This window comes from Tamandua tetradactyla, chromosome X, assembly GCF_023851605.1.
Source record: "Tamandua tetradactyla isolate mTamTet1 chromosome X, mTamTet1.pri, whole genome shotgun sequence".
Taxonomy (NCBI): domain Eukaryota; kingdom Metazoa; phylum Chordata; class Mammalia; order Pilosa; family Myrmecophagidae; genus Tamandua; species Tamandua tetradactyla.
Window position 1 is genome coordinate 150,443,450 of NC_135353.1, and position 13,392 is coordinate 150,456,841.

General features: G+C 41.5%; 1 protein-coding gene across 4 annotated transcripts in view; it reads left to right on the forward strand.

Annotated features, from left to right (window-relative positions):
* APOO (apolipoprotein O) overlaps window positions 1-13,392 on the forward strand; it is an 88,353-nt gene that overhangs the window by 40,480 nt on the left and 34,481 nt on the right. For 3 of the 4 annotated variants that reach the window (XM_077146400.1, XM_077146399.1, XM_077146401.1), the window contains exon 6: window positions 6,821-6,877. The exons of the other annotated variant lie outside the window; for it this stretch is intronic. In XM_077146400.1, the coding sequence (XP_077002515.1) occupies window positions 6,821-6,877 (57 nt within the window). The remainder of the gene's footprint in view (window positions 1-6,820; window positions 6,878-13,392) is intronic. 4 annotated transcript variants of the gene reach the window in all.

The window sequence follows — 13,392 nt, forward strand, 5'->3', positions numbered from 1 at the left end:
GTTTAAGGTCCATAAAACCGCCTCCAATTGTAAGTTTCATAAGATATCTCCCTACATTTTCCTCTAACTGTTTTATGGTCTTAGACCTAATGTTTAGATCTTTGATCCATTTTGAGTTAACTTTTGTATAAGGTGTGAGATATGGGTCTTCTTTCATTCTTTTGCATATGGATATCCAGTTCTCTAGGCACCATTTATTGAAGAGACTGTTCTGTCCCAGGTGAGTTGGCTTGACTGCCTTATCAAAGATCAAATGTCCATAGATGAGAGGGTCTATATCTGAGCACTCTATTCGATTCCGTTGGTCGATGTATCTGTCTTTATGCCAATACCATGCTGTTTTGACCACTGTGGCTTCATAATATGCCTTAAAGTCAGGCAGCGCGAGACCTCCAGCTTCGTTTTTTTTCCGCAAGATGTTTTTAGCAATTTGGGGCACCCTGCCCTTCCAGATAAATTTGCTTATTGGTTTTTCTATTTCTGAAAAATAAGTTGTTGGGATTTTGATTGGTATTGCATTGAATCTGTAGATCAGTTTAGGTAGGATTGACATCTTAATTATATTTCGTCTTCCAATCCATGAACACGGTATGCCCTTCCATCTGTTTAGGACTTCTGTGATTTCTTTTAGCAGTTTTTTGTAGTTTTCTTTATATAGGTTTTTGTCTCTTTAGTTAAATTTATTCCTAGGTATTTTATTCTTTTAGTTGCGATTGTAAATGGGATTCGTTTCTTGATTTCCCCCTCAGCTTGTTCATTACTAGTGTATAGAAATGCTACAGATTTTTGAATGTTGATCTTGTAACCTGCTACTTTGCTGTACTCATTTATTAGCTCTAGTAGTTTTGTTGTGGATTTTTCCGGGTTTTCGACATATAGTATCATATTGTCTGCAAACAGTGGTAGTTTTACTTCTTCCTTTCCAATTTTGATGCCTTGTATTTCATTTTCTTGTCTAATTGCTCTGGCTAGAACCTCCAACACAGTGTTGACTAATAGTGGTGATAGTGGACATCCTTGTCTTGTTCCTGATCATAGGGGGAAAGTTTTCAATTTTTCCCCATTGAGGATGATATTAGCTGTGGGTTTTTCATATATTCCCTCTATCATTTTAAGGAAGTTCCCTTGTATTCCTATCTTTTGAAGTGTTTTCAACAGGAAAGGATGTTGAATCTTGTCAAATGCCTTCTCTGCATCAGTTGAGATGATCATGTGATTTTTCTGCTTTGATTTGTTGATATGGTGTATTACATTAATTGATTTTCTTATGTTGAACCATCCTTGCATACCTGGTCATGATGTATAATTCTTTTAATGTGTTGTTGGATACGATTTGCTAGAATTTTATTGAGGATTTTTGCATCTATATTCATTAGAGAGATTGGTCTGTACTTTTCTTTTTTTGTAATATCTTTGCCTGGTTTTGGTATGAGGGTGGTATTGGCTTCATAGAATGAATTAGGTAGTTTTCCCTCCACTTCGATTTTTTTGAAGAGTGTGAGGAGAGTTGGTACTAATTCTTTCTGGAATGTTTGATAGAATTCACATGTGAAGCCGTCTGGTCCTGGACTTTTCTTTTTAGGAAGCTTTTGAATGACTAATTCAATTTCTTTACTTGTGATTGGTTTGTTGAGGTCATCTATTTCTTCTTGAGCGAAAGTTGGTTGTTCATGTCTTTCCAGGAACCCGTCCATTTCATCTAAATTGTTGTATTTATTAGCGTAAAGTTGTTCATAGTATCCTGTTATTACCTCCTTTATTTCTGTGAGGTCAGTAGTTATGTCTCCTCTTCCATTTCTGATCTTATTTATTTGCATCCTCTCTCTTCTTCTTTTTGTCAATCTTGCTAAGGGCCCATCAATCTTATTGATTTTCTCATAGAACCATCTTCTGGTCTTATTGATTTTCTCTATTGTTTTCATGTTTTCAATTTCATTTATTTCTGCTCTAATCTTTGTTATTTCTTTCCTTTTGCTTGCTTTGGGATTAGTTTGCTGTTCTTTCTCCAGTTCTTCCAAGTGGACAGTTAATTCCCGAATTTTTGCCTTTTCTTCTTTTCTGATATAGGCATTTAGGGCAATAAATTTCCCTCTTAGCACTGCCTTTGCTGCGTCCCATAAGTTTTGATATGTTGTGTTTTCATTTTCATTCGCCTCAAGGTATTTACTAATTTCTCTTGCAATTTCTTCTTTGACCCACTTGTTGTTTAAGAGTGTGTTGTTGAGCCTCCACGTATTTGTGAATTTTCTGGCACTCCGCCTACTATTGATTTCCAACTTCATTCCTTTATGATCCGAGAAAGTGTTGTGTATGATTTCAATCTTTTTAAATTTGTTAAGACTTGCTTTGTGACCCAGCATATGGCCTATCTTTGAGAATGATCCATGAGCACTTGAGAAAAAGGTGTATCCTGCTGTTGTGGGATGTAATGTCCTATAAATGTCTGTTAAGTCTAGCTCATTTATAGTAATATTCAGATTGTCTATTTCTTTATTGATCATCTGTCTAGATGTTCTGTCCATTGATGAGAGTGGTGAATTGAAGTCTCCAACTATTATGGTATATGTGTCTATTTCCCTTTTCAGTGTTTGCAGTGTATTCCTCACGTATTTTGGGGCATTCTGGTTCGGTGCGTAAATATTTATGATTGTTATGTCTTCTTGTTTAATTGTTCCTTTTATTAGTAGATAGTGTCATTCTTTGTCTCTTTTAACTGTTTTACATTTGAAGTCTAATTTGTTGGATATTAGTATAGCCACTCCTGCTCTTTTCTGGTTGTTATTTGCATGAAATATCTTTTCCCAACCTTTCACTTTCAACCTATGTTTATCTTTGGGTCTAAGATGTGTTTCCTGTAGACAGCATATAGAAGGATGCTGTGTTTTAATCCATTCTGCCATTCTATGTCTTTTGATTGGGGAATTCAGTCCATTAACATTTAGTGTTATTACTGTTTGGATAATATTTTCCTCTACCATTTTGCCTTTTGTGTTATATATATCATATCTGACTTTCCTTCTTTCTACACTCTTCTCCATACCTCTCTCTTCTATCTTTTTGTATCTGACTCTAGTGCTCCCTTTAGTATTTCTTGCAGAGCTGGTCTCTTGGTCACAAATTCTCTCAGTGACTTTTTGTCTGACAATGTTTTAATTTCTCCCTCATTTTTGAAGGGCAATTTTGCTGGATATAGGGGTCTTGGTTGGCAGTTTTTCTCTTTTAGTAATTTAAATATATCATCCCACAGTCGTCTAGCTTCCATGGTTTCTGCTGAGAAATCTACACTTAGTCTTATTGGGTTTCCCTTGTATATGATGGATTGTTTTTTTCTTGCTGCTTTCAAGATCCTCTCTTTCTCTTTGACCTCTGACATTCTAACTAGTAAGTGTCTTGGATAACGCCTGTTTGGGTCTAATCTCTTTAGGGTGCACTGCACTTCTTGGATCTGTAATTTTAGGTCTTTCATAAGAGTTGGGAAATTTTCAGTGATAATTTCTTCCATTAGTTTTTCTCCTCCTTTTCCCTTCTCTTCTCCTTCTGGGACACCCACAACACGTATATTTGTGCGCTTCATATTGTCCTTGAGTTCCCTGATACCCTGTTCAAATTTTTCCATTCTTTTCCCGATAGTTTCTGTTTCTTTTTGGAATTCAGATGTTCCATCTGAATTTTTTAGATATATTTGTGCAGTTCATATTGTCCTTGAGTTCCCTGATACCCTGTTCAAATTTTTCCATTCTTTTCCCGATAGTTTCTGTTTCTTTTTGGAATTCAGATGTTCCATCCTCCAAATCACTAATTATATCTTCTGTCTCTTTAAATCTATCATTGTAGGTATCCATTGTTTTTTCCATCTTTTCTACTTTATCCTTCACTTCCATAAGTTCTGTGATTTGTTTTTTCAGTTTTTCTATTTCTTCTTTTTGTTCAGCCCATGTCTTCTTCATGTCCTCCCTGAATTTATCGATTTTGTTTTTGAAGAGGTTTTCCATTTCTGTTCGTATATTCAGCATTAGTTGTTTTAGCTACTGTGTCTCATTTGAACTATTGGTTTGTTCCTTTGACTGGGCCATATTTTCAATTTTCTGAGCGTGATCCGTTATCTTCTGCTGGGGTCTGGACATTTAGTCAGATTTCCCTGGGTGTTGGACCCAACAGGTTGAAAGATTTTTCCTGTGGAATCTCTGGGTTCTGTTTTTCTTATCCTGCCCAGTAGGTGGTGCTCGTGGTACACGTTTGTCTGCGGGTTCCTCCAGTAAAAGGTGCTGTGGGTCCTTTAACTTTGAAAAACTCTCGCCATGGGGGAGGTTCGCCAGCCAAAGCGGCTTGGAAGAGTGCCAGCCGGCCCGGGGGTCCTAACGCGGGGAGGGTCGCCGGCCGCCACAGCCCGGGAGAGCGCCCGACCGAATTTCCTAGTCGGCCCGGGGTGCCAAGCGTGGCAGGAGGGCGCCAGCCGCCGCAGCCCAGGAGAATGCACCGTTCCCAGCCGGACCGGGGAGTCATGTGTTTGGAAGGGACCCCCCCGGTCACCATTCTCCGCAGTCTGGGGATTTCTGACCCAACTCTCTCAGTTGGTCCGGGGGGCTTCGCGTGGTGGGGGCGCCAGCCGCCACGGACCGAGGGGACCGCCTGCCCAATTCTGCCAGCTGGCCCGGGAAGGAGGAAGGGAGGGACTCCGGCCGCTTGCCGTCCCGCCCGGGAAAGCCCACGCCCCTCGGCGATCTCACCGGAGCTGGTTCTCCCAGACAGTCAGCCGTTCCAGGATGGGGTACGCTGTCCCTTTGATCTCCGTCGTGGCTCCGAGAGCTGCTCTGTATCGTCTCCACTCCCCCAGTAGCTGTTCTGGAGGAGGAAAGGTGAGGGTGGCAAGGTTGTCGAGGACGGTGGCGGAGGAGCTGGTGAAGGCAGAAGAGGGCACGGTGGTGGTTGGAGAGCCAATGGAGCAGGAGGAGAAAGGGAAGGATAAGATTGCGGATGGAGCGCCGCCGGAGCTGAAGGGGAAAGAGAAGGGCAAGATGACGGCAGAAGCCCCGCCGGCGGAGAAGGGGGAAGAAGAGGGCTGGCTGTCTGGTGGCGGGAGCGCCGCTGGTGCAGAAAGAGGGAGAGGAGGGCTGGCTGTCTGGCGGCGGGAGCGCCGCCGGCGGAGAAAGAGGGAGAGGAGGGCTGGCTGGCCGGCGGCGGGAGCGCCGCCGGCTGAGAAAGAGCTATAGGAAGTTTTTTATATTCAAAAAGTATTATTAAATAGTGTGTTGTTTTGTATTTTTTATTTTTAAAGCAAAAAATCTTATTTTGAAAAACTTCAAATGTAAACAGAAGTACAGAGAACAGTGAAATGTCTGCCCATGTACTCATCACCCAACTGTAACAGTAATTTTTATTCAATCTTGTTTCTTCTATATCCCCCTCACTCTCCTGCCTCACCCCAAGGACAGTGGATTATTTTGAAGTAAATTACTATATCATATCATTTAATCTTTACGTTTTTCAATATGTATCTCTAAAAGATAAAACTCCTTTTTTTGAAAAACATTAACATTATCACCCCCTGCCAAGTTAACAGTATTTCCTAGATATCATCTGTTCTAGTTTGCTAGCTGCCGGAAAGCAATATCCCAGAAATGGAATGGCTTTTAAAAAGTGAAATTTAATGAGTTGCTAGTTTACAGTTCCAAGGCCAAGAATATGTCCCAATTAAAAAAAGTTTATAGAAATGTCCAATCTAAGGTATCCAGGGAAAGATACCTTGGTTCAAGAAGGCCAATGAAGTTCAGGGTTTCTCTCTCAAGTGAGAAGGCACATGGCGAACACAGTTTTTCTCTCATCTGGAAAGGCACGTGGTGAACACAGTCAGGGTTCCTCTTTCATCTGGAAGGGCACATGGCGTCATCTCCTAGCTTCTTCTCCTGGGTTCCTGTTTCATGACGCTCCCTGGTAGGCGTTTTCCTTCTTTATCTCCAAAGATCGCTGGCTGGTGGACTCTGCTTCTCGTGGCTGTGTCGTTCTGCTCTGCTCTGTCTGAATTTCTCTTCATTCTCCAAAATGTTTCCTCTTTTATAGGACTCCAGAAACTCATCAAGACCCACCCAAATGGGTGGAGACATGTCGTCCCCTAATCCAGTTTAACAGCCACTCTTGATTAAATCACATCTCCAGGGAGACGATCCGACTATAGCTTCAAACATACAGTATTGAATAGGGATTATTCTGCTTTTACAAAACTGGATTTAGATTAAAGCATGGCTTTTCTACGGTCCATACATCCTTTTAAACAAGCACATCATCAAAATCTAAATGGGATTCAATTTTTTTTTCTCCTTCCATTCCCATGCCTCCAATTTATCAGTTGAAAAAGCAGATACTTTTTCCTGTAGAGTTTTTGAGATTTTGGATTTCACTGACTGCATTACCATGTTATCATTTAACATATTTTTTGTCCTCTGTATTTTCTGTAAACTAGCAGTTACAGTTAGAGTTCATCTAATTCAGGTTTGATTTTTGTCAAGAATATTCCCTCAGTGGGGCAGTATGCTTCTATCAGGATGCACATGATGTCTGGTGGTTTCTTTTTTTTATGTGATATTAGCAGCTACTGATGATTATTGCCTAGAGCCATTGTTCTAGTTTGCTAGTTGCCAGAATGCAAAATACCAGAAACAGAATGGCTTTTAAAAAGGGGAATTTAAAAAGTTTCTAGTTTACAGTTCTAAGGCTGAGAAAATGTCCCAATTAAAGTAAGTCTATAAAATGTCCTATCTAAGGCATCCAGGAAAAGATACCTTGGTTCAAGAAGGCTGATGAATTTCAGGGTTTCTCTCTCAAGTGAGAAGACAAATGGCAGACACAGTCGGAGTTTGTCTCTCATCTGGAAAGGCTCATGGTGAGTACAGCGTCATTTGCTAGCTTTCTCTCCTGACTTCCTGTTTCATGAAGCTCCCCAGGAGGCATTTTCATTCATCTCCAAAGCACTGGCTGATGGACTCTCTGCTTCTTGGTGCTGTAGCATTCTCTGCTCTCTCAATCTCTCATTCTCCAAAATGTTTCCTCTTTTATAGGACTCCAGTAAACCAATCAAGACCCACCCAAATGGGTGGAGACATGTCATCATCTAATCCAGTTTAACCACCACTCTTGATTGGGTTACATCTTCAGGGAGATGATCTAATTACAGATTCAAATATACAATATTGAATAGGGATTATTCTGCCTTTACGAAGTGGGATTTTGATTAAAACATGGCTTTTCAAGGGTACATATATCCTTTCAAACCAGCACAGCCATTAACCACTCAGCTTTGCAAAATGGTAATATTCTAAATCTGTCATTCTTCTTTTGTTATCTACAATACTTCCTAGAGCTCCCCATCAACTGTTTTGTTTCCCTGAGTATAGTTCATAAGGGAGAGACAGAATATGTGTTTGGGTCATTCCTTTCATTTACCAGTTTTCAGAATAATGAGTTAGTTCTTGAATGTGGCCTTCTGAATGTATAATTGACATGGTTGTTTTTCCAGTATGTTTTCTTTTAAGCACATATAGAAATTGTATACTCTTGGTAATTCCTGGATATGTGAAAAAAAATTAGTTAATCCTTTGGCAGGTACATTTTCTTGATCAAATTGCTTTTGTTCTTTGGTACACAGAGAGAGAACTTTTGTTAACCAAAATCTGTCACACCTGAGAAACTGTATCTAAATGTTTACCTATTAAGATAAGGTAAATAATCACAGTATATAGAACCGTAATTTAATAGAGATTTTATTAGTTTTTTGATATACTATGGCTTCTGTCAGTAATGATGTAAAGCTTTTAAAAATACTTATAATGAAAAGCTAACAAATGTCAACTTAAAAATATTACTGTATTCTGCTAGATTACAAAACATTGTCAATAAATGATAAAATACTTCAATATAGTGAGATTAATTTGTTAAGAACAACTTGAAATTTTCACCTATCGTAATGTAAATGTTTAAGTTATAAAATGCAGTCATTACAAAAATTCCTAATACAGAAAGTTTATGCCCCCTATAATCAGACCTCCCATATAAGATATCCATAAAAATAGTTTGGTATGCATTCCTTCAATGAAAAAAAATCTTTTTCTATATGTGCATTATTATTTTAGAACCTGGAGAAATGCTAATTTTGAGGCTGCTTTCCTAATTTGTGGAATGAACTCATGTAATCATTTTTACACCCTTCTCCCATTTTTTGCAGAATGTATAAGAATTAAATTTAGAGTTCATTTTTAGTAATCAGTTTGTGAAATAGTTGAACCAACTTTTTCCCCCAAACTTCTTTCCCCTAACCTTCTTTCTCCTCAGTTCAGCAAAGCTGTTCAGAAAAGTATTATCTAAAAGTCTTATTTAGATAGTGTTTGGAATTTATGAAGATCCTCAGGCTGTTTGGGCTGCTGTCAAGGAGACTGGAATATGGAATAGAGTAAGATGAGCTTCCCCATTGCCTCTCCACAGTTAGAGCATGTGGGGGGGGGGAGTCTTTCAGACCCAAAGAAGCCTCCTGTGCTGTGCAGACCTCCTGCCTACGCTGTTGAGTATTTGTCCCCTGCACAGCACTAGGTGACCCAGCCAGAGGAGGACTGGGTTGTGTTCTCCTGGGCAGGACAGCTGCATGAGGACACTCACTACTCCAGGTGCTATTCCTTTGTGTGTTTTGTTTATTTGTTCTCCCTCCCTCTTTTTCCTTTTCCTGGGAAGGCTCAGTCATATTAAAATAATTTGAGACTTTAACTCTTTTTCAAAAATGTACACACATGTTCCTGCACACACTCATACTCATGCATACATCACATACACTTATCTAGCAACAGGTAATTTCCCATAGATGCTGGGTAGAGAAGGGCCTGAGGTGAACAATGTCAGAGGTTGCATTAAGCAAGATGAGTGGGATGGCAGGTGTGTTTATGAGCAGCCAGAGTGGTGAGCAGGCTCCCTGAGGTGGCTGGCAGCAGCAGGATATGCCACCTCAGTTGATGAGGATGATCATAACTGGTGATGACTCCCACACTGTGAGTGGGTGATTATTCAGAGGAAGTGGGCCCAGCTAGGCCACTCAAGTGTGGTAGGTGGTTACTGGCAACTATTGTGTACTAGTTGCTCTCCCCAGTACTGACAACCAGTAGTTCCCTATGACAATGCTGGTTGTTACAGCTCACACCACTGACTTCTTTGGACGTGTGGGCATGTAGATGGAAGTGGGGCAGATGACTGCACTTCTCTCCTGAGGTTCTAGGGCCCCCAGCTTTTTGTGTGAAGCAGCAGAAGGTGGTGGCCCAAGAGCTGCTGCTTATCAGATTTACTCTTCTTTACCTGGTCCTCACTTGTGCAAGCTGCCCAGGCTCTGAAAGCTTCAGGTGTGCAGGTGGTGGGGGAGTGGGGTCCCAGGGATATAACAGGCTTTTCTCTTCTAGGATAATGATATCCCTTAAATCAAGGAAATAGGTCAGGGAGAGAATCATTAGTTTATTAGTAGCCTAGGTTGATACCATTTGTATTCTCTTTAATATTTGGGGATTTGTCTGATGAAACTAAGAGTTTAAAGCCATAAAGAGCACTTACGTGATTGTAGCTGTGTATTATTAACAAACATTGCACTAGCAACTATACAGGTCCCATGTTTGAAACACTGTGCCTCTCAATGGAGTCTCTTCCTAGTGTCACGTCCATGTGTATTCTATTTTATCCTTTATCAGTGTTAATCTCATTTTCAAGGTTTCTCCAAGCTCTCCATCCTCCTGTCTATTCTACTGAAGCCCTTTTAACCCAGAGTTCTACATCCTCCTACCATGTGGACTGAGGTATCAACACAACTGTTGTCTTAGACTTGTGTTCTGGATGCTGTCTTGGTTTTGAGACCCCCCCCACCCCCACTCCCGTTTCTGGTTCCATGTTGTCTTCTCCTTGGTTTACCCTACCATATTGTATATGCTTAAGTAACTTTCAAAAGAGCGTATGATGGCTCGTTATCTGCCGGCGGCGCTCCCGCCGCCATCCAGCCCTCCTCTTCCTCTTTCTCCGCCAGCGCTCCCGCCACCATCTAGCCCTCCTCTTCCTCTTTCTCCACTGGCGCTCCCGCCGCCATCTAGCTCTCCTCTTCCTCTTTCTCCGCCTGCAGCACTCCCGCCGCCATTCAGCCCTCCTCTTCCTCTTTCTCCGCCAGCGCTCCCACCGCCATCTAGCCCTCCTCTTCCTCTTTCTCCGCCGGCGGCGCTCCTGCCGCCATCTTGCCCTTCTCTTTCCCCTTCTGCTCCAGCAGCGCTCCATCCGCCATCTTATCCTTCCCTTTCTCCTCCTACTCCAGCGGCTCTCCAACCACCACCGTGCCCTCTTCCGCCTTCACGGGCTCCTCCGCCACTGTCCTCGACAGCCTTGCCACCCTCACCTTTCCTCCTCCAGAACAGCTACTAGGGGAGTAGGAACGATACAGAACAGCTCCCAGAGCCACGACAGAGATCAAAAAGATAGCGTACCCCATCCTGGAACAGCTGACTGTCTGGGAGAACCAGCTCCGGTGAGATCGCCAAGGGGCGCGGGCTTTCCCGGGCTGGACGGCAAGTGGCCGGAGACCCTCACTTCCTCCTTCCCGGGCCAGCTGGCAGAATTGGGCAGGCGGTCCTCTCAAGCCGCGGCAGCTGGCGCCCCCACCACGCGAGGCCCCCCAGACCAACTGAGAGAATTGGATCGGAAATCCCCAGAACACGGAGAACGGTGACCAGGGGGGTCCCTTCCAAACACGTGACTCCCCGGTCCGGCTGGGAACGGTGCATTCTCCCGGGCTGCGGCGGCTGGCGCCCTCCCGCCACACTTGGCACCCCGGGCCAACTAGGAAATTCGGACGAGCGCTCTCCCGGGATGCGGCGGCCGGTGACCCTCCCCACGTTCGGACCCCCAGGCCGGCTGGCACTCTTCCAAGCTGCTTCGGCTGGCGAACCTCCCCCACGGCGAGAGTTTTCCAAAGTTAATGGACCCACAGCACCTTTTACTGGTGGGACCCACAGAGAAATGTGTGCCACGAGCCCCACCTACTGGACAGGATAAGAAAAACAGAACCCAGAGATTTCACAGAAAAAATCTTTCAATCTGTTGGGTCCAACACCCAGGGAAATCTGACTAAATGCCCAGATGCCAGCAGCAGATAATGGATCACATTCAGAAAATTGAAAATATGGCCCAGTCAAAGGAACAAACCACTAGTTCAAATGAGATACAGGAGCTGAGACAACTAATGCTGAATATACGAACAGAAATGGAAAACCTCTTCAAAAACGAAATCGATAAATTAAGGGAGGACATGAAGAAGACATGGGCTGAACAAAAAGAAGAAATAGAAAAACTGAAAAAACAAATCACAGAACTTATGGAAGTGAAGGATAAAGTAGAAAAGATGGAAAATCAATGGATACCTACAATGATAGATTTAAAGAGACAGAAGATAGAATTAGTGATTTGGAGGATGGAACATCTGAATTCCAAAAAGAAATAGAAACTATCCGGAAAAGAATGGAAAAATTTGAACAGGGGATCAGGGAACTCAAGGACAATATGAACGGCACAAATATACATGTTGTGGGTGTCCCAGAAGGAGAAGAGAAGGGAAAAGGAGGAGAAAAACTAATGGAAGAAATTATCACTGAAAATTTCCCAACTCTTATGAAAGACCTAAAATTACAGATCCAAGAAGTGCAGTGCACCCCAAAGAGATTAGACCCAAATAGGTGTTCTCCAAGACACTTACTAGTTAGAATATCAGAGGTCAAAGAGAAAGAGAGGATCTTGAAAGCAGCAAGAGAAAAACAACCCATCACATACAAGGGAAACCCAATAAGACTATGTGTAGTTTTCTCAGCAGAAACCATGGAAGCTAGAAGACAGTGGGATGATATATTTAAATTACTAAAAGAGAAAAACTGCCAACCAAGACTCCTATATCCACCAAAATTGTCCTTCAAAAATGAGGGAGAAATTAAAACATTCTCAGACAAAAAGTCACTGAGAGAATTTGTGACCAAGAGACCAGCTCTGCAAGAAATACTAAAGGGAGCACTAGAGTCAGATACAAAAAGACAGAAGAGAGAGACATGGAGAAGAGTGTAGAAAGAAGGAAAGTCAGATATGATATATATAATACAAAAGGCAAAATGGTAGAGGAAAATATCCAAACAGTAATAACACTAAATGTTAATGGACTGAATTCCCCAATCAAAAGACATAGACTGGCAGAATGGATTAAAACACAGCATCCTTCTATATGCTGTCTACAGGAAACACATCTTAGACCCAAAGATAAACATAGGTTGAAAGTGAAAGGTTGGGAAAAGATATTTCATGCAAATAACAACCAGAAAAGAGCAGGAGTGGCTATACTAATATCCAACAAATTAGACTTCAAATGTAAAACAGTTAAAAGAGACAAAGAAGGACACTATCTACTAATAAAAGGAACAATTAAACAAGAAGACATAACAATCATAAATATTTACGCACCGAACCAGAATGCCCCAAAATACGTGAGGAATACACTGCAAACACTGAAAAGGAAATAGACACATATACCATAATAGTTGGAGACTTCAATTCACCACTCTCATCAATGGACAGAACATCTAGACAGAGGATCAATAAAGAAATAGAGAATCTGAATATTACTATAAAAGACCTAGACTTAACAGACATTTATAGGACATTACATCCCACAACAGCAGGATACACCTTTTTCTCAAGTGCTCATGGATCATTCTCAAAGATAGGCCATATGCTGGGTCACAAAGCAAGTCTTAACAAATTTAAAAAGATTGAAATCATACACAACACTTTCTCGGATCATAAAGGAATGAAGTTGGAAATCAATAGTAGGCGGAGTGCCAGAAAATTCACAAATACGTGGAGGCTCAACAACACACTCTTAAACAACAAGTGGGTCAAAGAAGAAATTGCAAGAGAAATTAGTAAATACCTTGAGGCGAATGAAAATGAAAACACAACATATCAAAACTTATGGGACGCAGCAAAGGCAGTGCTAAGAGGGAAATTTATTGCCCTAAATGCCTATATCAGAAAAGAAGAAAAGGCAAAAATTCGGGAATTAACTGTCCACTTGGAAGAACTGGAGAAAGAACAGCAAACTAATCCCAAAGCAAGCAAAAGGAAAGAAATAACAAAGATTAGAGCAGAAATAAATGAAATTGAAAACATGAAAACAATAGAGAAAATCAATAAGGCCAGAAGTTGGTTCTATGAGAAAATCAATAAGATTGATGGGCCCTTAGCAAGATTGACAAAAAGAAGAAGAGAGAGGATGCAAATAAATAAGATCAGAAATGGAAGAGGAGACATAACTACTGACCTCACAGAAATAAAGGAGGTAATAACAGGATA